Source organism: Frieseomelitta varia, unplaced genomic scaffold (assembly GCF_011392965.1).
Source record: "Frieseomelitta varia isolate USP_RPSP 00005682 unplaced genomic scaffold, Fvar_1.2 scaffold_814, whole genome shotgun sequence".
Lineage (NCBI taxonomy): Eukaryota > Metazoa > Arthropoda > Insecta > Hymenoptera > Apidae > Frieseomelitta > Frieseomelitta varia.
The window spans coordinates 46,604-74,145 of record NW_025110606.1 but is presented as its reverse complement, the minus strand read 5'-3'; the positions used below and the strand labels follow the sequence as shown (position 1 = coordinate 74,145).

Genomic DNA, 27,542 nt, shown 5'->3' with positions numbered 1-27,542 from the left:
AATAAAGGAATCGACAAATTGTTTTGAAACTGGATATAGTTCGATAGGAGATGACAAACTTGCTCTTTTTTTTTTAACGCAATTACAGATATCGTTATTTATTGATTTTTTTTTTTTTCGTACAAAAGTATAATTTTTAATAGAACGTAATAATGAGCTATAAATTTTATACGCTTTTATACCCTTTCTTTCCCATTTTTTTTATTTTTTTTTTTTATTAAGTATCATCCTATTAACTAACGATTTTAACATTGATCTTTAACGATACTGTCTTTCTTTTGATCGTATGATGATAAACATATCACATAAAGTACACTTTCAACAGTGGTCTTTCGTGTTTAATTACGCAAATTTCTCAAGTTAATATTGAATCTTTTACAAAAATATATCTTTGTTATATTAAACATTGTTTGCATCAATTTGCATTACTTTGTTTTTAAAAAGTCATCGACGACCGCAGCGTTTATTAAATTTGTACAAAAAGAAGAATCAGATCCATATACAGTGTTAACGCGAAAACTTTTCAGTTTGTTCCCTGAATCCTCAACTGGTATCATTAGGTTATTAATAACGCATAACAATTTAGCAAAGTGAAGATTTTCGATTATTTCATTTTAGTCAATTTTCTGTAAATTACTATTCATTTCTAAAGATCCATGAAAAGGGGAAATATCAAGGCATTTCTTAAAAAACGGAAACTTATTTTTTAATATATCGTATCACAACTTTATGTTTTCTCGTATATTAAAATAAATATAAAATTCAAAAAATTTTAATTCGTAATGTGATATAGTTAGTGATTAGGAATACATATAGTGTGACATAGTTGGAATATTATAGGAACGTGCTAAAAAATGTTATATTCAACATTTATAAGAATTGAAATTTTCCCTTTTCTCCATGGACTCGTTTATATTTTATAATTAAATAATACAACTTTAAATTGATGATTGCGATCGATACTAGATAAGCGTCACTGCAATATTGATCCATATTTAGAAAGTAATGGCACTAATTAAATTAGATTATAAATACAAGTCGATTTTAACAATTAAAAACAAGCAGATTTTAAATCGACGTAGCAATTTGTTTCAATTACATAGCTTAAAATACCACTTTAAAATATTGCAAATGACATATTTCTAAACATGGATCGAATCGATCTCTTTCCAAAACTTTAAACTATATAACTAGAAGATCTTTATAAAGTAATTTCATTTCGGAGTGAAGTACGATGTTAATTCCGTCAAATCTTTCTTCCTTGGAGCTAAGATATACGACCAATTATTTGGCAAAGGAAGCTCTTCGCTGATATGTTCCTTTCTGACATTTTCATTGACATACCAGCAAGCTTTGGAAAGCATCGGTCCCTCATCTGGACACAGCATCCACTTCCCAATCTCGCAAATTTTCTTCAATATACTAATTTTTGAGAGCTGATTTTCAGTTCCATTGTTCTTCTTATTCCAGTAGGCTATGAACTCTTTAACAAGATATTTTTTGCTAGACGTGTTTCCATGTACTAGCCGAATCAAATCTGGTATGGCTGTGTCTGGAAATTGTGTCTTCTTCGGCGTTTGCTGCTTCATAGGTGTGTTACAGTTGCTGTTTATCGAGCCTTCATTTGTAGTTGGCAGTGACACCGGTATTTGATATACCCAGGCCTCTCGGGCTGATAGGAAATCGACAATTTTTTGTGATACTGAAAACAAATGAACGTTAAATATTCTAAAAATTAAAAATCAGCTTGATCTTCTAGATTGATTTTTAGAAATATATATATAATATTTTAGATTTTGGATATCGAATATTTACCGTTTGATGGAAATTTGTTCTCACGTTCTTTCCAAACGCAGCCTACTATTTTTGGCTTCAATTTCGCGGTCTTTGCATTCCTTTCGGATTCAAACTGTTCTCCGAGTAACTTCAACTTGAACTTTTGTATTTCAGGATTCTGTGAAAACGAAATTAATAATTATTCTTAATCTATCTAATCAATCTTGATATTTTATTCTTAGAATGTGGATTTTTGTACGTTACAACAGAAAATTGCACAAAACGCACATAATGTGAAAAAATATTCGCAATATAGTGTTCTCCGTACGTATATAAAAATAATTTTCTATCAAGATTACACCTTTTCAATTACATTTTCAAAAATATGAATTTACATCAAAAATCCACTGTCTAATTATTACTTATTCCGAAACTAACCACGTCTTCCTTATCTTCTTCGTCAGCGCGAAGCTCTTCGTCGGACAAGTACCTAAATCATAAAAATGAAGATTCGTATTACGAGACAGAAAATATTAGATTAAACGCATGTCCAAGTATCGAGAACGAACTATTAACTCACCCGTGAGGAACCATGAAATCGTTGTCTACATCGTACTCGTTGTCCTCCGGATTTTCTTCATCTTTCTCATCGTCAGAACCACGCAAAGATTCACCTGGTTCTTCTTCCTCCCATTCTTCCTCCGAGTCTATCTCATAATTGAACCACTCCTTTAAAAAAAGAGAGAAAGAGAAATATATGTACATTGTGTTAAAATTAGAATTTTTTTTAACGAGCACAATCATCACAGATACCGTGATTTTAACGCGAGGCATTGAATGATAGATAAGAGGCGAAAGAAGTGCAAAATATGATGTGTTATGAAGTTGCTGCGAAGAAGTAATCTATTAAAGTGCGATTAAAGGCTCGAATCATTTTTTTTTTTTTTTTCTTTTTTGCCGCTGATAAGAACGAAATGCTGAATAGCTGGTAATAATTACGTATCATAAATTTTTACTCAAGGTTCGTTTCAAAACTTTGTTAAAAGTAAAGTAAAGAAATTATCAGCGCGCATGCAACTGTGCAATTATTTTGTCGATCGTGTTTCCTGACATATAGGTATCTTCTACTATAGGAATAATCTGCAATTGCTTCTCCGCCAATCGCGAGGTAAAATCCAAGCCAATTCGTTTCCCATTTGAACGTCTTTTTCTCGAATAAATTTTTCGAAAAATCTTCTTTTTACCTTCGTTTCAACTTGAAACGCATTTCACTAGGAATCCCCCGACCTTGATCGTTTCCCGTAATTTTGCTATTTCGCGAGAACATTATCGGCTCGTCCACGGAGTTTATTTTAATTATGATCACGGCCACGGGACTTCACTGTAGTCTGGAGCATGATTAAGCAGGACGTCGGTATCAATGCGACTTCCTTGACGGGAGATATCGCTGGCGCACGTGCTGCTCTTCTCTTCTCTTCTCTTCTCGACGATTCTTTTGCAATTAGTCGCCGAGTGACACTCGACGAATCGGTGCTCTCGAAATGTGTGATTATTATCGCAAACATCAACCCTTCTGACGCGTTGTCATCGTGCGACAGCAGTCGCAGATTAAGGAAAAATTAAACAAGAGTGGAAAAACGCGAATTTTATAAATCTTTCGATTTCACGCTCAACACATTGGTCGCTTCTTGCGCAAAATTTTTAATGAAAGTCAGATCAACCTGCAACGGAGGATCGAAGGAATACAGTGTTCTCCGAAGATGGGATTTTCGAGCTAGTTCACGCAAGTGTGATCTTCGGCGTGGTCACAAAAGGACAAACAACTGAAGAATTCATAATGGGAGAGTGATTCATAAAAATGATATTTCTAGAGATTGATTCAACGAGCATGAAATAAATAGCATCTACATCTATGTAAATTGTATTGTCCGATGGAAATTCGTGTCTGAGTCGTGACTTTCTCAAAGAATCGGTAAACTGCCATCTTCCACAGAATAATTCTTTGATGAAAAGCAAATTAACTTGGTAGCTTGTATTATTAATGCTTAGTACCTATATTTATTAATTTATTAAAAAGAAAAAAAAAAAAAACAAGCATGCATCTAATTCTAAATTGTACACCAATTATTCTCTTATTTCCTTCGTTTTCAACTTCTTTAATCAGATCAGTTTCAAGATCAGACTGACATTAGACTCGAATTTTGAAGGATTTCGAGGTTCGAAACTCACGTAGCTTTGTGAGCTGCGATCGATCGAACGGGACGACGAAACAGACCGATCTATCCAATCGTGCATCGGGCCGAAAAGTCAATAAATCGTCGGTTTTCTTGTTGTTTGCGGCGCGAGGCGCGGGCCAGAGCTCGCTCGATAAATCAACGTCGATTTGATCCCCGCGCGGGCATCAATTACAGGACCTTCCCTTTGACATTAATTTATTAGCGGTGGAAAACGTAATATCGCGAATGATCGGCGATCTAACCGACGTTCGTGACGTGACGCGGAAAACTGGCAAACAGAAGGGATAAGAAAAGAAAGGACGACCACCAGTCGAGCAGCTTTTGGCAGCGCAGCAGAGGTGAGTGTTGATTTCTTCAACCCCTGAAAGATGTTTTTCGTTACCAAGGCTCGAACAGATTATTTGCATTAACTCGTTAAAGATCAACAGTGTTGCATTAACGTTGCAACATTTCACTTGCGGCTCTTCCCAATCGATTTGCATTACAAAAATTTCATTTTTTTTTTTCACACTGTGGCTATAAAAGGGAATTTTCGTGGATTTGTTTAATAATTTTTCATCATTCGACGAAACACAATTTTACGAGATGTAAAAAATTGATTTTCTTAATATTGCAATAAATTGCTTGATCCTCGATGGATTAATTAATATAACTGAACTTTTATTAGGTTAATTTTCATAACTGAACTTTTATTAGGTTAATTTAATAACTGAACTTTTATTAACTTAATTTTAATTGTAATCGATGGATTAATTAATATAACTGAACTTTTATTTAGGTTAATTTAATAACTGATCTTTTATTAACTTAATTTTAATTTTAATTGAACGGCTTTTATTTTTATTTCAATATCCTTAATTTTTTTGAAATTTCAATATCCTTAATTTTTATTTAAAAAATATATCGTAATTATCTGATGATTCAAGTATTAATTATCAGATTAAAAATCTAGTATAAAAAGCTTCAATTTAATGTGTTTAATTTTAACTTCTAGGAGTATCATCTGTTTAATTTCTAATTTATAAAGAAATGTACCGATTCACATCCATTTAATAAAATAATATATTTAATTTTTTCATGAAAACTAGCAATAGACTAGGCTGCACTACTGATTTTGTTTGTTTAAAAAAAAAATCTGAAAAACAGAAGAATCAAAAAAGATTACAGTGAAATTAAAGTTCTGAATTGTATAATTTATAAACTTTTGAATAACGTTTAAATCAAGCAACCTCGAGTGCTAATTTTCTCTTTGTAATTTGTCCAAATTTTATCCTATTTTTTTTCCATTTAATGTACAGTAAAGAGAACGCAACACCCGAAAATATGGTGAAACTTGGTTGGCGTTAGCGTTGACAGAACATTTGATACTTTTTCGTGCATGCCACAAGCACCATTGCTCGACTCTCTTCCAACGATCGTGTCCGGTATCGTCAAGTGCCATTTAAGCAGATAAAACGTATCTCGAAAAATTATGTCCGGCTACCTCTGCACTGTTTGTCCTCACACTTTTACGAGACTATTCGATACCGAAAGGACTGGTGTCGGTCAATTTCAAAGAGCTGCAGCACTTATCCCTACCGAATCATCAATTAATCCATTATATAGAAAATTAATTGTTTCAGTGTCAGCACTTTGCGCGAAGAATTATTTTTTCTTATAATTTATTACTTGTGTAAAAAATCGATTAGTAGAATTAGATTTAACCATCGTTCTTCTATAAGCAACATATATTTGAAAGAATAAAATCGAGTTAAAGTTAAATTAAATCTGAAAGAAAGTTAAAGTGGAGTTTGTTCAATCTAATCCATTTTAAACATTTTCGGACACGGTTCGTTGACAAAGATTCTGTAATTTATACAGATTGTGTTGTTTATGTTTCGTTAACAAAGATTCTGTAATTTATACAGATTGTGATGTTTATGTTTAATAAGTTATGCACTTTCTTTTTTATATAATATATCAAGTCGATGATCCTTTAACGATTACTTAATCTTTCTCAATTTTTTTTTAAAACCAATACCGTTTACAAGCCAAGGCGATTAATCTACTAATTTTTTCAATATTTTTTTAAATTTTAATGCCAACGCTGCTAAATTTCTTTTAGCTATAAAATAATGAATAACTTATTTCAGAAATATGATTATTATCCCAAGGATACACAAATTTATGCATTTTCTGTGTCGTTAAATAAAAACACTATAATATTTACTTGAATATAATAAAAAAAAAAAGTAAAATAAGCAATTTTATCATATCTTTCCTTTTATGAAGTTTATCAATTTAGCAAATGAACGACTTGTAGAATACTTAACTATGCTAAGGTCCTTTTTAATTATCCCAAGAGAGGATATCTTACCCTTTTTATAAGATTCCGGCATCAGTTTAACGTCGGATCAAGAAAAGAAAAGAAAAATCTCTCAAATTTTAAAGCAAATAATTAAAAGAGGGGGGAAGATGACGGGTTTAATCTGGGAAATCGTAGCGTCATCTGGAAAGACGCGTCAGAGGAAACGCGGTTATCGGTGGAACGCGACGCGTAACTTTGAAACGATGCCTGGCGAAAGCGGCGGTAGATTATTTACAGCGTGTTGTCACCCATCGGGCCATCTGTAATGGCTGTTTTATGCCCCATTAAGATTATAGTTGGTGCTCCTCGTCGTTGAAACACCATAGATTAAAATCCCTTGCACGTCGAATTGATTTATTATTTGAATATTCGGCGGTGATACGCCCGATACGTCGTGTCTTTGCTCGTTCTGCCCTTTTTACCTCTTTCTTTCACGATGTTAATAAAGTGAATTGTTCATTTGCATCTCATCTTATAAATATCGATGTTATACCTCGTCAATGAAGTCACGAATTTAATTAACATCCGTCCCTCAGTTTTCCAACTTAATTTGTCCTGTAGCGTAAAATTGTCGTGATAGTAAACTGATTAATGGAATGAAAAAAATAAATAGTTTAACTTCCAAATTTATAATTCATAAACAATAGATTTCAATCGCCTATAAGATTTACAATTTACACAAATCCTATTGTCACGTATACTGTCGTGTTAAGTCAAAGGAGGTACCTGCTTAAATTTTAAATCAAGTCATTAATTCCAAGTACATTTACATTGAAGCAACAAACCACGTGAAAGTATAACAGTTTAATATTTCAGATATACAATATTATTAATATTGTAATATTATTTATTGATATTTATTACTATACAATATTATTAACATTGTAATATTATTTTATCTTTTTTTATAATATTATAATATTATCTTGCAGCGTAAAAGATTTTCTGTCAAACCACTTTTGATGAGATATTACCTATTTGAATTAATACGGCAGTACAGTTCAAAGTATGGCTGTTTACGTCTTCTGTTTCGAATTTTCATTTGTTACAATTGTTTCATTTGTTACAATATAATAATTTATGAGAACAATGCAATGCCTTTCCAGATTTCAAATATTTCGAAAACGAATATCTGAAATACTGGCAGTATATTTTGTTATCAAGAATGTATATTACATATTAAGAAAATAAATATCATAGAGCCACATCTTTACCTATATTTGCACGCTGCAAAATAATATTATAATATTATAAAAAAGATAAAATAATATTATAATATTATAAAAAAGATAAAATAATATTAATAACAATATTAATAATATTGTATATTAATAAATATTAATAAATAATATTATAATACTAATAATATTGTATATTAATAAATATTAATAAATAATATTACAATACTAATAATATTGTATATTAATAAATATTAATAAATAATATTACAATACTAATAATATTGTATATTAATAAATATTAATAAATAATATTACAATACTAATAATATTGTATATTAATAAATATTAATTAATAATATAATATTATAAATAATAGTCAGTGTTTACGATTAGTAATAACGTACCTAATTAGTATCTACGTACCAACAGAATTATCACAATAAAACAAAGATGTCCCTAAATTTCATTCGTTCCAAAAGAAAACAACGAATTTCCTCAGTTTCGAACATGCACAGACAACATGGCACATTCGAGCAAGAATTATGTGGCAAAACTTTAAGAATCAAATATAAACTGAAAATTATGAATTTTTTTTTAAATGAAGTTTCGTATAAAACACACGTGTAAAATCTTACAATATGGAAGATAATTTTTCAACGGAACGAATCAGATACAAAAAAAAATTAGATATTTTCGATAAGAATTCGCCACGATGCGATCTGTTCGTGAAATCTTTTGGAGAGAGAGAGAGAGAGAGAGAGAGAGAAAGAGAAAAAAAGAGATCGGCTCGAGCGAAAGCAACGGTGATATCGATGAGCGAATTGAACCGCGTGGCTTCTTATCTGTTGCGAACGGTGACGCAACCAGCAGCGCAATTAATAAATCTCTCTGGAGGTTAGATAGAGAGAAAGGATCGCGTCATTGTAGCGCAAAGTCGTATAAATTTTTTTAACATCTCAATCGAACGACCGAGCGGCGACATTTGGTCATTTCATTTGTTTCTCGAGAGCGTGTCAATTAATGATAAACGGCCACGTGAAAATCTTGGCATTCCATGGAAAGCCCATCAAGGAAACCACGTAATCGATTGACATTCCCTATGGATGAAATTGACATGTGACGATAAAAGTATAAAATTATCATGAATGACACGCCAAGTGACGTGCAATGGACGAGACAACAATGAAACAATAACACGCTGGAATCGATGTTTTATAGATACAATTATTGTATCGTGTAACAATTTTTTTTGGACCTTCAGTGATTTTACTTACAATGATTACGATATGAAATTCTAAGAAGCTAGAAGAACGAAGAGAGAAGAATTTATTGTCTGTTCTAAGATATTTACAGGAAAAACGTCATGTCAATTTGTAATTAATAGGAAAAAGATAAAATACAGATAACTGTAAAAATAGAGAATGTTCTACCGAGATACAGACAGAAGCGGATGTCATCTTAAGATATGGAGGAGAAGAGAGAAACAAATGAAATGACCAATGCTAGATTTGTTGGACAAAAAAATTGGACACCTAGCGCTTTCAATTCCATTGAAAGATATTTCAATATCTCGACGTTTCGATGAACTATTAATTTTCTGCATTTTCTGCAAATTTCATATTCGTTCTTAACCACTTGGCAACTGATTGCGGACCGTAACGAGTGACCAAATACAATAATTAGTCGCTTTCTTTTTGAACTAGATAGAAATTATTGAGAAGTAATAAATTTATTATTTGTTTTGCCTATTTTGTTTTACTTAATATACTTAAAACTGAGAAAATATTACAATTTTGGGACAAAAAATTCTCGACGTGCGTGGCAGGAGATTAATAAATATCTGATGCTTTGTAAAATCCGTTTCACAAACGTTTCAATGTGTAAAATTTTAGAAGTACACATATTTCTAAAATTTCAATAATGAACATATTCAAAGTCACTCTGCAGAGTCTTCTTCAGCTACCTAATTATCATATTTATTTATTCTTTTTATCAATATCTATCAACTGTGTGTACGTTAAGATTAAATTAAAGAAATTCATTTGCATTTCATGCTGAAATAATTTAAAAGTATTCACGTACCTATGCACGATAGTTGTATCTAACGTGTCTAACTATTAAAGAATGAAAATGAATATTTTTTTCAACTGTTATCGGTATGATTGTCATTTAAAAAGAAATGTACAACAATTTTAACCACTGTCATTCCATCCCCAGGGCGTAGTGAAAAATTTCTGTCGTGGATTCCTTCGGATTTATTTCAAAAGCGTAACGGACGTTTACGTAAAAATACAATCCTGTCTTGATAAAAGAAATCGATATATCGATGTCAACGAGCGGTGGTCTGTTTTTCATAACGATATCCATTAGCGCCATGCCGTGTTACACTCGCGAAGAACATCATTCAACTGATATTCCTTTGAGATATTCCCCAATTTTTATGTTATTTAATACTCAGGTAAGTAAGAAAAAATATCGAGCTTTTGGGGGAACGAGAAACAAATTTTTTTGTTTTTATGATCGTGTCTCCTGAAATAAAAGCTTTTTGCGATAAAAAAAGAATCTTTATCTTTACGATTGAAAGTAAAAGTCTTTGTCTAAAACTAAACTCTTAATCTATCCTGAATTATCCAGCATATATAATAGATTTAAAAATTGCACAGTTCAGTCATTCCTATCATTCTGATTTGCACAGTCTAGAAGAAGAAAGAAGAAGCAGTAAAGATTGTTTCAATTCAACTTTGTGCTAAGAAAAACGTAAGCCCAAGACGTTGTTGCACTTTTTTTTCTTTTGGCTGAGGCACGTTCTTGGCATTTTAATTCAATGAAAAATATGTTTGTTGTATCTAAGGTCAGTCTCCCTCGACACGGATAAACGTATACTTATTACAAACACAATTCAGCTGTTAGTGCAACAAAACTGACTTCGGGTCATATATTATCGACTGCTTCTTCTTCTTCTTTTTTTTTTTTTTTTTGTCACTCTAGGTCAAAGCCATTGTAATAATAATATGTTGCTTTATTTATTGTGTCTTTGGAAATGTATTGTAAATCGTTTGTTTCTTCATGTTCAATCGAAATTCATTCCAATCAAAGTTATGATAACTAAACTGCGGATTTTTATGCTGATTCACATTTTCGAGAATATGATTTAAAAAAAATGGAAATACGGAGAAAACTTTTGCATTATATAAAACATTGTACATTGGATATGTTATATATATATATATATATTTTTTTTTCATTAAATGCAATAAACGCAATCTTATAAATCCATAAAAATCGATAATCTATCGATAACAAAAATATATTTTTTTATATATATTTTATATATACTTTATAATTATTTATATATACTTATACATATATTATATATATATATTTTATAATATATGTTCGATTTAATGAAAACAGCAGAAAATGATTGTTGATTTTACAACTAAATGTTCCGTTCTTTTTGCTTTGATATTCTTTTTTAGGAGGGATCATCCTAATCTCAACACAGTTATAAAAACGTTCTTAAACAACCAATTTATCATCATAATCCGAGACAAGCAAAAAATCCAACCCACTAATGAATATCTGTCAAAGGTTATAACTTTTATCTAATTGTCTAATCATCTAATTAAATTACTTAATTATTGCTAATTGTCCAATTATCTAGTTTAATTATTTTATTAAAATCCTGTCCAAAAATCCACTTGATAATGCAATCTATTTAATGTCCATCAACAATTCGATTCTTAATAAATTATCTTAAAAGAAGGACAGTTATCCATCAATAAATACAATCCCTATCAACTTTATTTCTCAAAGAAAGCAATCCAGAAGAAGATATCAAAATTAAACGAACAAGTAAACAAAAGTGTAAAAAAATTACCAATTAACTCTAGAATTACTGGCAACTAAAGTCTAAAATCTCCATCAGAGACATTCAAGTACTCTGTAGTACAATAGACATGTAAGCTTTTGTTTATCTATTTTATGAAAAATCATTTCAATTTCCACACCTATAAGATTTCTAATAAAAATTACAAATTAGTCATTTTGACCAGTTTGGTAGTCAAAGAATAAGAAGTATGAAAGAGTAGAGTATCAAGATCATGAAAATGTTTGGACACTTAACCCTAGAAAACTAATAAGTATATATTATACATGTTCAACAAGACGTATTGAAATTTCATTAGCATTATAACTAGATATGCCATGATTGTATTGACGAAATTTAAAAGTAGTCTGAAAATATATATTAAAGTTGCAAGATATTTACTGCAAATATAATAAAAAAAAACTTGTATACGATATACAATAGAATAACCATATTAACGATTGACTGTTTAAGTTACTTCTTGATATTTCTATACAATCTCACAACTTACAATAATACAGTAATATACATTTTCAATATACGTTTCAAACTGTGTATAATGTTGTAATCACGATAATTGGCTCGTAATAATGCCAGCGAAATATCAAGGTTTATAAATAATATATCCATAAAGTTTCTAAAAATATTGCTGTACAACGTCATCACCGGCAGGCTGTTAGGGACATCGATGGGCCACGTGGTTCCATGACATGATTTGCCAAACGACGATCGGCAATTTTACGAATGACAGAGCGGTCCTGAGCCGGGTAGGCCCAGGGCCACACGGAGATGTCGCTTATGGCCGATTATCGGGGGTGTTTGGCATCGTAAATAAGCGCAAGCCGTGACGATCCAATTAGCCAGGAAGCCGTTTCGCTGGCGCGTCTGCCGGTGTTCTGGGACCGACTTCTCCCCTGGGAGAAGCACGGTGACGGGACCGGGTGGCACAGCCTCGATTATCGCGGCCCGTGTTGCAACAAGCCACACCACGAGCACCACGTCTCCTCTCGGGATCGAGATCGACTCGCTGTCGCAGTCTCCACGCGTCCTACAACTGCGAAGCGTCCAAGAGGGTAAACCTCGACAGTCGTCGCGCCAACAAGTTTTCTAGGATATTTATCTCAAGTCATTCCAAATCCAGGATCTGTTTCTTAAAAATTTTTGGTTTCGCCAAAGGAGACAATTCGGAATAGATTTCACAATAATTCGATATTTCTTCCGTTGATTGTTTTATCCAAGGTCTTTTCCAATGATACATCAGCTATAATTTTGACTTGACTGAGGAAGTCAAGAGGTAGTCTGTAGTTGATGACAATTTGGTGTTTCAATGAAATTATTAAAAGAGATTTGAAAACTTATATTGTTATCGTAAGTTAAATGGATTCTATCGTTGTAAAAAGCTCCGGGGTTTAGTTTTTGTCGAATTGAGAATGGCAGCGGTTTGACACTTGCAAGATTAGAAAGGAGCAGTTTGAAAATTTGAAAGAAGAACGATTGGCGGTGTGCCGATTTGTTGTCGATTTGATGATCGCGTGCAGTATCAAGAACCTTGTAACAGTGGCAATCGGAAGTGATAGTACGCAGGGGAAATCAAGACAGTGATTAATGGTGGTGAACTAATTGCATATAAAGCGCAAATAAAGAAGACAAATAGAGAAGAGCGGAACGTCACGGACTGCGTAGTTTTGCGAGATATCGGTTTCGAATAGATACAGCTTCGACTAAACGACAAGATGATAGAAGAGACTGCAATGTTCGATGTGAGTAAAAGTTAACAACCGACGTGGCTGTGGTAAAAATCACAGAATTACAACAGAAGAACAAATAGCTATCATTCACGAATAATTCACTCTCGAAATTTTTCATTTCGCTATCCGAATTTCTTCGCTTTTTTCATTAAATCCTAATAAAGGAAGTTCCTAACGCGATCATCGACATCTTACTGACCATACGCGGACAAGGAATAAAATTTGAAGAATAGCCCCGAAAAAAAAAAAAAAAAGTAAGAGCAGTCGTCGTGTTACGTTTCCCTCTTTCTCTCAACGCCGATAACTCAAAATAGAATTGAATGTTAATCAACAGATATAGAATGTTCGCGCCGCATGACTTATTGTCGGTATCACCAAGAAACCGTTTAATCCCAGACAAGCAACTCTCGCAACAATAAACAGTTTCGTAAAACAGTGTTGCTCGTGAATCAATCATATTTTTCTTTCTTTTCTTTTTTTTTCTTAAGCCATCATCGTTGCAACGATTCTTCGTTACACCGTACAGGGAATTTTATTTTATTTCTATTTCATTTTTTTATTCTTGTCGTAGATGACAGACGAGTTGTTATTTTCCGCGTTGGGCCTGACCATGGACACAGGTGTCGAGAGGCAACTGTTCCCCGCGAGCTCAACGACCTTTACCTATGACTATGAAGCGTCCTCCTGCAGAACGACGCCGCGCAGCGACGACTCGGAATCCATCGACGCGCAATCGAATAATATGGGGAACATGATCGAGTGTTACACAGATTTGACTTGCCCGGCGAAAACATCTTGGAACGAGTGGTCTGATAATTCGATGCCATTGTTAGGTAGGTAGTGAGAAGAAGAATGCTCTTTGGTACTGACAGAATAAAACAAAGGATTAATATTTGAAAATATAAAACGCAACAACAGCGGGTGATGTTTTATTATTGAATTTCTTAGTAGCTTAAAATGATAATAAAGTATTTATCGTTGAATTGCTAATTGAAACCCTTGCTTTCAAAAAGAATCTCTGCCAATTCCCAGTTCTTGGTTAATCAATGATTGATAAAATCAAACACCATTTCTAACTAGGCACAGGATGTTTGAGCGAACTGAGCGAACTGAGCGAGTTAGATTCGGAGTTGGAATGGTGTTTAGATAGAAGCTGGAACTCTGGACTACCAGAGAGGACACCGTTGTGCACAGCAGGCTGCGAGGGTTTTCTACACCTTCCTCTGCCTAACCCACAGCAAACGTTTCAACCAGAGGAACCATTATGGGTGCTTGGGATCGACTTGAAAGCGCTCGATGATACCTTGGAAACTAACGGAATAGGTAAGTTTCAAGCACCTCCCAGGATTATCGTACTACAGAGAGCGCTTAGATTGAAATTCGTATCGATTGAGTTGTCCTAAACTTCCGAATGTAAATTGACGAAGCAATTCAATTAACCTTCTTGATATCCTTTGAAACGATAAAGAAGTTGTTTCAATTTAAAATAATAACGATAAACCTTTCCTATTGATTCAAGATTACAACAACAATCAAGTAAGAGAAACCATTTCATCAGCAGCTGCCGCAGCATTGGCAACCCACGACTATACTAATCGCAGTTTGGCGAATGCGGCGGAGGATCGATGTTTTCCTTGTACTTATCAAGGATGCGTCAAGGTACGCTACATCATAATAGTTAACAACTATCAGAATACAACAGAATATACATATATCAGAATACAAAAGCTACAATCGGTTATCTAGTCGTTCTTTTTAACTTCAAATATTCAAACGAAATAATTCTTTTTCCAGGTCTATGCAAAAGCATCTCACTTGAAAGCTCATCTACGTCGGCACACGGGTGAGAAGCCATTTGCGTGCACGTGGTCCGGTTGCGGATGGCGTTTCAGTCGATCTGATGAACTAGCCAGGCACAGACGTTCGCACTCTGGCGTAAAGCCTTACCCTTGCGAAATGTGCTCAAAAAGGTTTGCGCGAAGCGATCACTTGGCCAAGCATCGCAAAGTGCACAGAAAGAATGCGTATCCATTATTTCATGGAGGAAGGGGTCTACGCGGAGGAAAGATAAATTCAATTCTACCAGCGGAAATTTAGCCAATTTATCTTACATAACGTAATTAACGAAAATGGTATTGAACGAAGAGGCGTTGGATGAATGTTCTTTCAGATTTCTTGAATCTGAAGATTCTGCAGATTCCTGCTTGATAATCAATGAAAAAAAAAAAAAAATCGAAAAGAGATATCACGTGTCATTCTTGATGCACGAAAAACTATAAAAAATTTTCATGAAGCTGAAGTTTGATGCATATAAAATGAGACGATTGATGAAGGTGACAAAAGAGATTAAATAAGATATTTTCTATATTTTTCTTTCACGATGTTTGACAATAAATTGTTGAAAGTACGATAAACTACTTGTTAATTATTTAGTACGATTTTAAGCAAATTGAAATAGTTGTACAATATAACGCTATTTAGAACCAGGCTGTGAAAACCCTCAAATGATTAACACGAAATGCATTGCTATATGTACCTGTCGTAAATGTAACTGAATGTAGACTTACCTTATCTTTGAAGAACGGTCTCCGAGGATTGACAGTTTTACTATGTTTTCTCCACGTTCCCCAATAAGGAGGTCGTTGATTTTCAGAAAATTGTAATAATTTAGGTCGCTGCTTTTCTACAATAACATTTTGGTTCACAATATTCGAGCTGCCATCGTTGTCTTCTTCTACAAGGAAATAATATACAATTAACTGTAACATGTAATTGTATCAATAACTGCTAAAGAGAAAAATATTTACCTAACAAAATCACATCATCTTTTGTTTCGAGCGGCCAAGTTTTCGATGATTTACGTGGAACGATTTTTTTATTCTTGAGCTCACTAAGATACAAATCTATCACTTGTATACTTCCTTTATTATATTTTTCATCTAATAATAATTTCTCTTGTTCAGTCAAGAGTCTCCTACAGACTGGAGCTATCTTCATGTCTCCTTTTACTTCAAAAGGCATGAAATTCTTCATTTCGCTCGTACTTTCGTTCTCGACAGATTTTTCTTGTTTCTTAGCGACGAAAAAACTGGTAAAAGTCGTCGCTGCTTTCTGTTTCTTGCGCTCTGCTTCCAGTCTTTCTTCTTCTTTTTTTCTTTTTTCTTCCTCCTTAGCTTCTTCCTTTCTTCGACGTTCTTCTTCCCTTGCTTGTTTTTCTTTTTGTTTTTGTCTGTAAATATATACTACTGAAAACTGACAGTTACAATTTTTACAAAGTTATGATTGCTAGAATAGTAAATATTCGTACTCGATTTCCATTTGTTTCTTTTGTTCTTTCATTTTCTTTTCCATCAGTTTCTGTTCTCTTTCGACTCTTTCCTTCTCCTCTTTTTGTTTTCGTTTCTCTTCTTTTTCTTTCTTACGATTTTGTCGTTCCTCTTCCATTTTCTTCCTCTTCTCCTAATAAACAAATAAAAAGATACATTAAGAATTAAATCAATAAAATAAAATAAGTACATTATAAATACTTTAATCTACCATTTGTAATAATTTATTTTTTTCCCTTTTCTTAGCACTTAATAATTTCCTTTCTTTGCGTTCAGGTGTTAATTTTTTCTGTTTTGCTTCGTTCATCTTAGGAGTTGTTGGTGTACTAGTAATTGACTTTGTTTCTTCATCTTTATCTTCAGAATCCGATGATAATATTACAAGATCAGAATCAGATCGAGATAAAGAATTATTAACAGTTGAAGATAAATCTTCCACTGTATCATTTAAACTATTTGTTTCTGACCTATTCATATCAATTTCAATTACTTTTTTAGAGTTATCCTCAATTGCTTCAACTATATCATCCTTTTCTTCTTGCAAAGAAATTTGAGACTCCTCCTTTGAGCTATCTTTTTGTTTATCAGTCTTTTGAAAAAACTTCGTTAAAGGACTTGATTTTGACTTCTCCAATTTTTTCTGTCCAGTTGAAATTCGTTTTGGCGTTTTGCTTTTACTCTCAGATTTTTTCTTATCAGATGCATTTTCTTTTGCATTTTCAGTTTCCGCATCCTCTATTATTTCTATTTGAGCGATATCTTTATTTTCTGTATTAATATCTATATTAACTGGTTCATTATTTGCATTATCTGTATCCAAATTTTTCAAAATTTTAATTGTTTTTGGACTTTTACATTCTACAGAAGGTGATGATAGTTTCCTCTTTTTTCTTTGTAGAACAACATTTGGAGACTGTACTGCGCTTCGCATTTGAAATGGCAATTGTGCTACAATGAAATTTCAAATTGCATGTTATTTTATTAAACATTGCAAAAATTAGTTATATTATTTTTGAAATAAAAATTAAATACCTTGTTTTAACTTCTTTTTTTTTACAGAAGTGATTTCACAATCATCCTCACTGCTCACCATTTTCATGTCAGTAATGCTTCATGTCAGAAAAGGAAGACAAGAAAATAATTATTCTATTCAATACTTAGCCAAAAATAACGAATAAACGAATAAAAACGAATATTTTGTCCTTGTCTTACCTAAATATATGCAAATATCCAATTTTTTTTACAACATTACATTAACTAACAAAGGAAATGACGAATCTGTCAATGATACATTATTATAACCTAATAATTTAATTATTTATTAAATGAATATAAATGGTACGAAAAACAAAGAAAAACGTGTATTAAGTATGTACAAAGTCTAAGATTAAAATAATATATATATACACTCAAATATTTTACTGTTCAAGGCACTATCTTTACAAACACAACACATTGAAAACATATCACTGTCGGATCACAATTATAACAAAATCGGCGGGAAATAGACATAGAAAGGGAAAATTTTCATGCAGTGTGTACTTTCACATTCATTTTACTAGATTCGTAACTTCCAATGGATCTAGCAAAGAGCCTGATCAATTGGTTAAGATTCAATCAATTAACATCTCGTATTTTATATAGTAAATGTAGAAATATAGATTATATAATGATTATTAATTATTATTCGATTAGTTTTCTCTTTCGTTTAATAAATCAACACTGAAACATTCTATTTTCGTCAGTGTTACATATCTAGTGATTTCACAGTGATTGGCATCCATGAAACTAAACTACTTCATAGAGGGCGTGAGAAGTATAAAATCAACTACGATGCAAAGATGACTTTTATTACGGAATAACTGAATCGAATTATACACTCTTTAGGAGACTAAGAAGTACTGATTTGAAAAGATCTTCTCTTCTTTTCTCATTTTCTTTTTTATTCTCGTCTTTTCTTCCGAATCTTTTTTCTAGTTCTCTACGATTTAATTATCAGCTGTATCTCGTCGATTGAACATTTTCTTGTATTTGTTATTACAGTTGCACACTTTATGATAAAATTAAATTTCCACAATGATATAATACAAAGAATGATTATTTATACACAGACGATTTCAAAATTCGCTCCTAGTTTCTATATCGATATCAACGAACATAAAGCCAAGTTCACGCGATGCCGTGACACGAGGAGCCGTGTATGTATTTACCTTTCTCCGCTAGATGACTCGTTGATAACTACGTTCGTTCTCGATGAGTATCGGATACCGATCGGACGGCTTACGAAGCCGTTTGGTCAATAAGAAGCTCCTCGCGAAACTCAAGAAAGCATAATGTACATGTGACGCGAACGAAGTATCGTGTATCGGTTCGGTACGCGGCCAGTGCCCAATAACTCTGTCAAAGAAGGGAATGTTAACGGCGATGAAATTCTGTGACAAATAAGGGGGAAACAAGAACAGTGCTGACATACTGGGATCGTAGGTGTAACGACAAGTCGCAGTAGGGTGTTCTTTCTATAGAACGGAGGAAAGAAAAGGTCAACCCTTGTCTGGATTCTATCCGATGTGCCGGCGCCCCACTCCCGCTCATTGTTTGTCCTTTAAATCTAATCCCTTAAACTACGTATTCGAGGGTAGCATGCCGCATACTATGCAAGTCTATTATCGTCGTTGTCATTGTCTGGGAGGTAAGATATGATATCACCGTAGCAATAGTCACGCACATATATTTGCAGATATATTCGAAGATAATTTCATAGACATTGTGAAATAATTTAATCTTATCACGGAATTGGCTTTTTACGAATTATCTTGGTGTCTAGTAGCTGTATTATCCCTCTCGAGTACCCGAAAGGATTCTATTCTCGAATTACACATTCGTGCACAAAGTAGAGAATAATAAGCTTTCTCTATGGGATAGTATGATATAATGATTTCTCAATAATTAGAAAGATTCGTACATTACGACGTTTATCATCAGTCTCTGACTCGAATACCGAATCGATTGTCAATAAGCTCCATGCACGCCATACTACACGTCATATTTACAACGCGGTATACTCGGTGAATACAAACGATGAATTGATTACCGTCGCTTAAATCGAATGATGTTAATTGTAGGAAATTGAAGAACATTCGATATAACGTCAGAAAACTGTTGTCTGATAATTTTTTATATTTACGATCGATGTAATTTATAACATTGAACGGGGAATCCTGAATTTTATAAAATAGTTTGTGAGAATAATTAGTAATTGTTCGAAAAGAAATCATAAGACAAAACAGAATGCATAAATAATTTGCTATTTTAAAACATAATAAGATATTAATTATGTTTTAATGTAGAAATCAAATTTTTACAAAATAATAAATGGCTGTAAATAAAATATTTTGATATTTAAATAATAATCAGAATTATTAGAGAAATTAATAATACATAGAGAAACTTTAAGGGATGAATTTAATAGAGCAATATATTGTTGTTTCAGTTACATTTTACAACTTGAATCAATTTTAAAAATTCATTTTTGGATACAATATCCTTATTGTATCTATGATTTAATTCCCAAGTTGATATTAACAAATTCAATATGTATGCATTAAAAATGCAAACTGCCTGTCAAAGCGAGGGCAGTGGGGAGCCTGATGATTCAAGTAGTCATCATCAAGAACCTGCTAGGCCTCCAGCACAGGATTGTAGTTCATTTGACATTGTTCGAGCAACTCAAGTAATTAAACTTTGAGTATTATTATTTTTGTAATTATTTGATGCTTAGCTGTTTAAAAATGGAAAATTTATTCTTTACAGTATGGAGCTTTGGACCGTGTGACTGAATTAGTAGAAGCTGGTGCTGATGTGAATCAGCCAGATTCAGAAACTGTAACATTATTACATTGGGCAGCAATAAACAATCGAAAAGACATTGTAAAATATTTAATTGCAAAGGGAGCTGTTGTGGATGCAATTGGTGGTGAACTTGCTTCTACACCACTGCATTGGGCTACAAGGTTAATTCTACATTATATGATTTAAATTTATTTTATAATAGAATTTAATAAGTTTTTCAAATGAAGTAAATCATTCTTTTCAGACAGGGCCATTTATCTACAGTTGTAATATTAATGAGAGCAGGAGCAGATCCAACTCTTAGAGATTCAGAAGGTTTCTCATGTATTCATTTAGCAGCACAATTTGGTCATACCTCTATTGTTGCATATCTAGTTGCAAAAGGAGTAAATCCTAATATGCCAGATAGAAGTGCAATGACACCCCTTATGTGGAGTGCCTATAAAGTTAATAGGTAAATGTGAGAAAACAACAAAAATATTTATTCGTGATAACACTTATTTAGAATTACATTATATTGTTTACTTTGAAGTCTTGTCTTTTACAGTTTAGATCCAACGCGCTTGTTATTAACTTTAGGAGCGTCTCATTCGCTAGCAGATAATTTACATGGTAATACTGCTTTACATTGGGCTATTATAGCAGAAAATAGTACAGCAATATCAACACTGGTTCATCATGGTGCATCTTTGGATGTGCCCAATATTCGAGATGAAACACCAATGACGTTATTGGGTCGTCATATTGGTGCTGCTTGGTTAGGACATAAGATCAGTCAAGAAATCAGAGAAAAGCAAGGTAGAACAAGACTATGGTGTAGAGATAAGGTGTGTATTTTAATTGTTTTTATCTAATTACATTCTTTATAATTTTAATGTTTTTTGCAGAGAATACGCTGGTATTGTATGGTCAGTACACCATTCATAGTTTTTTATGTCATTGGAATGATTTTTCAAAGTGGATTGGATTATCTAGTAAAAATAGGTGCCTTTATTACTCTTTACATAGCACTGTATTTAGCTAATCATTTCATCTTTGATGAACGATTATTTCATATTGTACCAATGTCAATCTATTTGGCTACAAAGGTGAATATTTAAAGAAGTGTATCATATTAATTACTACTTGTACTTATATATAGCCTTAAGATTAAATAATGTTATAAATCTTGTATGTATATATAATAGTGATTAGATTATATCCGATATCAGTTTTTGTACAATTGATACGAGTGTCTTATCAAAAAAACATATTAGATACAATAAGTGCCGTATCATGGGACATAAGAAAATTGAATTAATAACAATATTAAACAGCTCTTTCAATTTTTCCCACTATCGTCTGTTACAGATGTGGATATATGTAACATGGATATTTTGGTTAGGCATACATGCTGCATGGTATTTGTGGTTACTATTAGTAGGCGGATCTGTACCACTTTGGATATGTTTCTTACAATCTTGGAGAGGCGATCCAGGTGTAATTACAGCTACACATGAAGATAAGTTAAATGTAATAATCTGTATATTATGATTATATTATCTGTAAATGAAGTGTACTCTTCAATTTTTCATTTTTATTTCAATTTTTCGTTTTCAGACGATTATAGAGTTAGCAGAGTCCGGTGGTTTTGAACCACAATCGTTTTGCAGCAGTTGTTTAGTTAGAAGACCTATGAGATCTAAACATTGTTCTACATGTGATCGATGTGTAGCACGATTTGATCATCACTGTCCTTGGATTAATAATTGTATTGGTAAGTCGAAAAACTTCCAGAAAATAAATTTATTATATTAATAACATATACAACTAGTTTCAAATTGTATTAGCTTTAGGCCAAATCTAATTTTCAAATAACGTAGTTGTACTTATAATTTTTAACACCTGTTTTTTTTTCTTTTTAAAAACTTAGGTGCGCATAACCACAAGTATTTTCTGGGATTTTTAGCATCATTATTAGGCCTCTGTATTGTTATTTTATCCGCTAGTGTACAATATTGGCAATTTGAATGCTGGACAAATTTAACAAATGGGCATAGCGCTGATAATTATCTAGTTGCTGCAGCTACATGCGATGCTTGGGTAATGTGGGTCGCAGCAAATACGGCTCTTCATTTCTTTTGGGTCGGCACACTACTTGCTTGTCAGTGTTATCAGGTTTGTTAACTTTTTTTTTTTTCTTTATCTTTCTACAATCAACCAAACCGTGATAGTTTCTTTTTCTTACTATAATATATATTTTTCATTTATTAGATTATGGTTCTTGGAATGACAACGAACGAGCGTATGAACGCCGGACGTTACGCGCATTTCAAACAAGGAAATCCTTTTCATCGTGGTGCTCTTCAGAATGCCGCAGATTTTTGCAATTTAAGCTTCTGCGGAGTAAAAGCAAAACCCAGCTCGGACTGGTTGCATAGCTTTGATCATAAACAGAGCATCGAAAAGTTACCTCTCCTTGCTACGAAAGACAACTTTCAATATATTTAGAATTTTTCTTAAGGAGAATTTCATGGAGAATAATATAATTTTGCCATCAGAAGCTAATATAGTGTGTCATATCATTTACGTCTGAAGCATACTTTCGAATTACCAAAGAGTTACTACGAAATTAGAAATGATTTTCAAGGGAGGTAGTGATTTTGCATATACAGATTTAAATTGCATACTATAAATAATTTCTTACATTTAATGAAATACAAATTTTAACATTCGTCTACCGTAAAAGACTGTTCTACAATGTAAGTATGCATATCTCACATTTGTGTATATTCTTCGTTTCGAATATGAAACAGAAGAACACGTTGCACAAGTACTTTGACTCTATTTTTACAACAAATTGTGAACCAAGATTTTTTTTGTCTTTGTATATTATCACTACAGTTTACGTGATGTAAACGAAATGTTAATATAATTGATTAAAAAATAATTTACTTTATATCACGTTGTAAATATCTATAGTTTTCATGAAATTGTTAAAAACATAAATATTAATGTTTTTTTTAAATTATACGTTTTTTACTTTATTTTAGATGCTAAATATTGTAACAAGTATCAGGTTCAATTTATAAATAATTGAATTAATTAATTTGTAAGTACAATTTTTATCGTATTAGAAAACTAATATCTTTACACAAAAAAAAGCCATGACAGCCAGGTTAATGAGATCAGTACATAACTGATATTATTTATTACAATTATTTATATTTCGTAGTTTTTAATTTCGTTATAAAGTTTGTGACAGAAATAAGAATAGCAATATTGTCAGTTTTCGCTAAGTTAGAATGTTTTCATATTAAATTTGAATGAAATATATAGAAAAGAAACTTAAGTTTCGTGAAATTATCAAAGACTATTACTAACGAAAAGTATGGCATATTTATGTTAAAAAATTAACGAATTATTTTAATCCAAAAATGAAAAATAAACGTTGCGCAACATTATTATAAATATATGCATATTACTGCATATTACTGTTGGCAATATAATTTGTCTTTCGTACTTGTGAATAAGTTTACCTGATTTAAGTGCCATACTTATGTTTCTAAAAAAAGAAAAAAAAAAAAACAATTGTATTATTATGTTGTTTATATACTACATATATTTACACACGTACATATTTATATATATGCTCTAACTTTGTAAGATTTGAGTAATATTGCGTGTTGTATCTAATCTGTCATTGCATTATGTAAAAAACATTTTAACGATAGCATAGTCTATATAAAATTGTTTATAATGTATGTTTTAATAGGTGTCATTCTTTAATATATCATAAAATTTCAAAAAGTTATATTATTAATTATATAGAGAAATATCAAATATAGAAAAAAAAGAAAGGAGAAAAATACGAGCCTGATACATTTTTGTACAATTACATTTGTGATGATGATTGTTAATAGAAAATAATCGTCGGACGTTACTTTACATTCCAGAAATGTACTTCAATGTATAATTGCGAATTTTTCTTTCGTCTCTAGTGTGTGATTAAAAATGTATGCTCACTTTTAATTCAAGTTTATCAGCATTATTCACATGCATAAACGATTGGAGTGCACTGTTAAGGTTGCAAGTGCTATGTCAATTCTACTTTCTAACATTGTTAGGCATAAGTATTAAATATTAATACTATGAAAGTTGCGTTGCGCGCACAATTAACGCAAGAAAACATTCTATAATTAATTGCATCCTTAACAGAATCGGACTCAACTTAATTTTATTAAGATTTAATTCAAAATAAAAACCCATGTTACGAACATTTTTATCAGTGATTCCGTTCAATCAGTTATTAAGTATAAGTATTAAATACTCAAGTTAAAAAGAGTGCATATGTTTTTAACATTGCATTTCCAATAGGTGCCTAAATGTCTAATTACATTATCTTACATAAATTTATAAAAAAAAAAGAAAACACTCTGAGGATTGATCAAAAGTCGCTTAAATGTGTTTGAAATTTAAGTTCTAATTCGTTAAGTAAGTAAGTTTACGAATAGTTTGACATAGACAAATGTTTCTCCAATTTATTAGTTCTATCTGGGTTAAATAATATCATGTTCCTGATAACAATGATAACAATTATATCATTTTATCAATTGTACTATATAATTCCATTGTTTTTTACATTGTTTTAATTTGCGCGATAACGACAGTTTATGTACAAATCATTTAATTTTATTATGTATATAACTGAATTTATTTCCATTTTCATAACTTGACAGTTTCCTTTGTAAGCCTTTAATGTAAAAATACGCATGTACAGGACAAAATTAACATTCGGTACATTTATCAAACTGTCATTTGTTAAGAACAAGTTTTCAATTTTGACTGCTTGTACAGAATGTTAAAAGCTGTTTGTACAAAACGTTGAGGCGTGCATATATAAGAGTAATATAATATAGATTCAGTCATGCGATGATATTAAGGAATGAATACTCTATATCAGAATTATTGCAAAAAACATCTGTATAAATATTATAAATATAAATGTAAGTTAAATGTAATTACTTTATAACTGACTTAACTACTTATTGAATGAATGTGTTAGTCAAACATATGATTTTCCTCGAATATGGTACGTGTTTAGTATTTACGCATATTTCCAATCTAGTCCAATTGATATTAAGATAATCTGGTATTTAGATTATGTTTATCTCGCGTGAACAACGAGATACAGTCGATTTATGTATAGCAGGTAGTTTCTCTTATTTTCTAAGCGATTGAGTCTATAAAACAAGAAGAAGAATTGTGTAGTTAATGACACGTTATCAACGAATAAAAAGCATTGAAATTGTATTATAACATTCTGAGAAACTTACAAATAAGAAATAGATGAATACAATATAGAGAGGTTTTTATAATTAACATTTTCAAACATTTAATTTGTATGTTACAAGAATTGTTTGCTTTGAAGATGTATAAGAAAGTTGAAATGATGCATTAAATATACACAGATTAAGATTTGAAAAGGATTTGATCTAGAAATATGTGAGCATTTGAACGTTTAGGTACTAGTTGAAGTTTTTTGTGAAAAACGATTAAACATAGTTATATATAATCTTTTTGCGACTTGTTATAAATTTGAAAAATTATGAAACTCCTCGCAAACATAGATGAATTTACAGCTATTGTATCGAATCGTATTAAATTAATACTATTAATCTAATTATAACACTCTACTTCTGACTAACACGCAACCAATGTAAATAACTTTTACTTTGAACAACTTGTTCCAAGAACAAGAACATTTTTAGCTAATCGCAAAAAGAATTCAATCAAAGTTATTATATGTTGTGTAACAAATAAAAGAAAAGATATAAATGATTAAATTTATCGACTATCATTGTTTCACTATTTACATTTCGATTCGATTAGTGAAATATATTTCTGTGAATTTTCCTTCTTTGAAAGAATTTGACTTTATGGAATTACTGAACGTTAAATGTTGCCAACAGTCAGAAAAATTACGATTCTGGCATTACAAACATATGAATGTAATTAATTGTTCTATGCAATTGCTGTCACTTGACAGTTTAATTTCGTTTTAGTTCAAGTTACGTTCAATTTCAAGTTTTGTTCAATTTCTTTTCAAGAAATGTGTTTATCATGGTTTCTGGTGAAGATTGTTCATGTACCGATGCAACAGAATCTTCGAACATAACATCTTTGCAGTCGGACCCTATTTATTTGACTAATGCCAATGTCAAAGAACCTCTTTACGATATTGCGACGAGAGAGCACAATACTTTTCAACAATTTAATTGTAGGTAGACAAAGAATTTAATCAACGGAAATTGCTAAAATTTACGTATAAATGCTATGTTATTTATTAAGTTAAAGACTGTAAATGTCGAGAGATACATCACGGAGCAACGCCGGAACAGTGTGCAGTAATAACGGGAACAATACAGGAATCGTACAAGAAAGATTCACCGAAAGATAAATGTTCGAAGGAACCATCGTCAAAGCCATGTTTATGTCACGCTCACAAGATGTAATAGAAATATTTTCATTCGTGTAACGATTATCAGTTAATCTTTTTTTCTTTCACTTTCTAGCAGAGCTTATACTTTACCTTTGAAGTGCAGAACTGGTAATTACTTCAGCTTCTTAATTTGCCCATGCTGTAACTATTAATGGCAACTTCTTTGATTTTTGTTTTACATTTGAAAACGAGTTATATACTTCTTAATAATGTGTTTAATACAATTTTAATTAACAGAATGTAAACGATTTACCGATTCCTTTTTTTTTCTTCTTCTTTTTATTATTTACATGTCCATTTCGCTAGAAACATAATATTTCAGATAGATCAGGGCTATTTTCGTGTCCTTTTAAATGGCGATGGCGAAGAAAGGAAAGAAAAGATAAAACGTACGAAGTGAAATTAACACCGAAAAAATGTCCCCATTATGCGGAGGTAGATTACAATATACACATTAGTAGAATAACATTACTTTATTTTTCCTTTTATTATTAAGTACGAACATTAAATATAAAAAGTATACAAACAATTATTATACTTAATGTGGATAACAATGCACTTCGTTTAGCCCTTCATGTGCTGCGAAATATCAGAAGGGATACCAAGTAAAAAGAAAACACCACCAAAGCCCGAAGAGAGAAAGGTAGAAGTAACAGAGAAAATTGACATCTATTACTTCGACCATGGGAATTCTGCGTAGGTACAACCACATATTTCAGTAGATGTCTT

The 27,542-nt window shown here is 31.8% G+C and overlaps 5 protein-coding genes across 10 annotated transcripts in view; 4 read left to right on the top strand and 1 right to left on the bottom strand.

Annotated features, from left to right (window-relative positions):
• Window positions 1-222: 222 nt before the first annotated feature.
• LOC122536210 (chromatin assembly factor 1 subunit A) lies at window positions 223-18,061 on the bottom strand. Of its 3 annotated transcripts, none has more exons than XM_043668387.1 (10): window positions 18,043-18,061; window positions 17,516-17,592; window positions 16,695-17,431; window positions 16,465-16,616; window positions 15,965-16,386; window positions 15,725-15,891; window positions 2,357-2,505; window positions 2,215-2,266; window positions 1,816-1,954; window positions 223-1,702 (listed from the first exon to the last, which is right to left on the bottom strand). In XM_043668387.1, the coding sequence occupies exons 2-10, from the start codon at window positions 17,580-17,582 to the stop codon at window positions 1,215-1,217; spliced, it is 2,373 nt and encodes a 790-aa protein (XP_043524322.1). In that variant the 5' UTR covers window positions 17,583-17,592; window positions 18,043-18,061; the 3' UTR covers window positions 223-1,214. The 3 variants fall into 3 exon arrangements, with proteins under 3 accessions (XP_043524322.1, XP_043524321.1, XP_043524318.1); XM_043668386.1 differs by lacking the exon at window positions 18,043-18,061 and adding an exon at window positions 17,891-18,012; XM_043668383.1 differs by lacking the exon at window positions 18,043-18,061 and adding an exon at window positions 17,696-17,767.
• On the top strand, window positions 3,893-15,264 carry LOC122536212 (zinc finger protein 226-like). Of its 2 annotated transcripts, none has more exons than XM_043668391.1 (5): window positions 3,893-4,351; window positions 13,729-13,990; window positions 14,238-14,480; window positions 14,677-14,816; window positions 14,952-15,264. In XM_043668391.1, exons 2-5 carry the CDS (start codon window positions 13,729-13,731, stop codon window positions 15,252-15,254), a joined length of 948 nt encoding a protein of 315 aa, XP_043524326.1. In that variant the 5' UTR covers window positions 3,893-4,351; the 3' UTR covers window positions 15,255-15,264. The 2 variants fall into 2 exon arrangements, with proteins under 2 accessions (XP_043524326.1, XP_043524325.1); XM_043668390.1 differs by lacking the exon at window positions 3,893-4,351 and adding an exon at window positions 12,000-13,169.
• A 637-nt stretch (window positions 18,062-18,698) lies between the features above and the next one.
• On the top strand, window positions 18,699-26,166 carry LOC122536211 (palmitoyltransferase Hip14). 2 transcript variants are annotated; one of them, XM_043668388.1, is made up of 10 exons: window positions 18,699-19,172; window positions 19,974-20,213; window positions 20,294-20,493; window positions 20,577-20,786; window positions 20,865-21,159; window positions 21,220-21,420; window positions 21,683-21,844; window positions 21,932-22,088; window positions 22,245-22,489; window positions 22,586-26,166. In XM_043668388.1, the coding sequence occupies exons 2-10, from the start codon at window positions 20,076-20,078 to the stop codon at window positions 22,820-22,822; spliced, it is 1,845 nt and encodes a 614-aa protein (XP_043524323.1). In that variant the 5' UTR covers window positions 18,699-19,172; window positions 19,974-20,075; the 3' UTR covers window positions 22,823-26,166. The 2 variants fall into 2 exon arrangements, with proteins under 2 accessions (XP_043524323.1, XP_043524324.1); XM_043668389.1 differs by having other exon boundaries at window positions 18,700-19,172; window positions 20,880-21,159.
• A 51-nt stretch (window positions 26,167-26,217) lies between these two features.
• LOC122536214 overlaps window positions 26,218-27,542 on the top strand; it is a 1,405-nt gene continuing 80 nt past the window's right edge. Inside the window, exons 1-4 of one of the 2 annotated variants that reach the window (XM_043668395.1) lie at window positions 26,218-26,591; window positions 26,663-26,822; window positions 26,890-26,921; window positions 27,136-27,542. The exon at window positions 27,136-27,542 is cut by the window's right edge and continues 80 nt beyond it. In XM_043668395.1, coding sequence (XP_043524330.1) covers window positions 26,435-26,591; window positions 26,663-26,822; window positions 26,890-26,921; window positions 27,136-27,308 — 522 coding nt within the window. In that variant the 5' untranslated portion in view covers window positions 26,218-26,434 and the 3' untranslated portion in view covers window positions 27,309-27,542. Of the gene's footprint in view, window positions 26,592-26,662; window positions 26,823-26,886; window positions 27,047-27,135 lie in introns of those variants that run through there. The other variant, XM_043668393.1, reaches the window with a different exon arrangement.
• LOC122536215 overlaps window positions 27,304-27,542 on the top strand; it is a 1,289-nt gene continuing 1,050 nt past the window's right edge. Inside the window, exon 1 of the mRNA XM_043668396.1 lies at window positions 27,304-27,509. Within this exon, the coding sequence (XP_043524331.1) occupies window positions 27,388-27,509 (122 nt within the window). The 5' untranslated portion in view covers window positions 27,304-27,387. The remainder of the gene's footprint in view (window positions 27,510-27,542) is intronic.

Excerpts from the sequence above, each read along its gene's own strand:
- LOC122536212 (XM_043668390.1), top strand. The coding sequence starts at position 13,143 with ATGATAGAAGAGACTGCAATGTTCGAT. Across the intron at positions 13,991-14,237 it reads TAATTCGATGCCATTGTTAG|GCACAGGATGTTTGAGCGAA; the intron begins GTAGGTAGTGAG and ends ATTTCTAACTAG. Across the intron at positions 14,481-14,676 it reads CTTGGAAACTAACGGAATAG|ATTACAACAACAATCAAGTA; the intron begins GTAAGTTTCAAG and ends TATTGATTCAAG.
- LOC122536210 (XM_043668387.1), bottom strand. The coding sequence starts at position 17,582 with ATGAAAATGGTGAGCAGTGAGGATGATTGTGAAATCACTTCTGTAAAA. Across the intron at positions 16,387-16,464 it reads AAGAAACAAATGGAAATCGA|ACAAAAACAAAAAGAAAAAC; the intron begins GTACGAATATTT and ends ATATATTTACAG. Across the intron at positions 2,506-15,724 it reads GACCGTTCTTCAAAGATAAG|GAGTGGTTCAATTATGAGAT; the intron begins GTAAGTCTACAT and ends CTTTTTTTAAAG.
- LOC122536211 (XM_043668388.1), top strand. The coding sequence starts at position 20,076 with ATGTATGCATTAAAAATGCAAACTGCCTGTCAAAGCGAGGGCAGTGGG. Across the intron at positions 20,494-20,576 it reads CCACTGCATTGGGCTACAAG|ACAGGGCCATTTATCTACAG; the intron begins GTTAATTCTACA and ends CATTCTTTTCAG. Across the intron at positions 21,160-21,219 it reads GACTATGGTGTAGAGATAAG|AGAATACGCTGGTATTGTAT; the intron begins GTGTGTATTTTA and ends TGTTTTTTGCAG.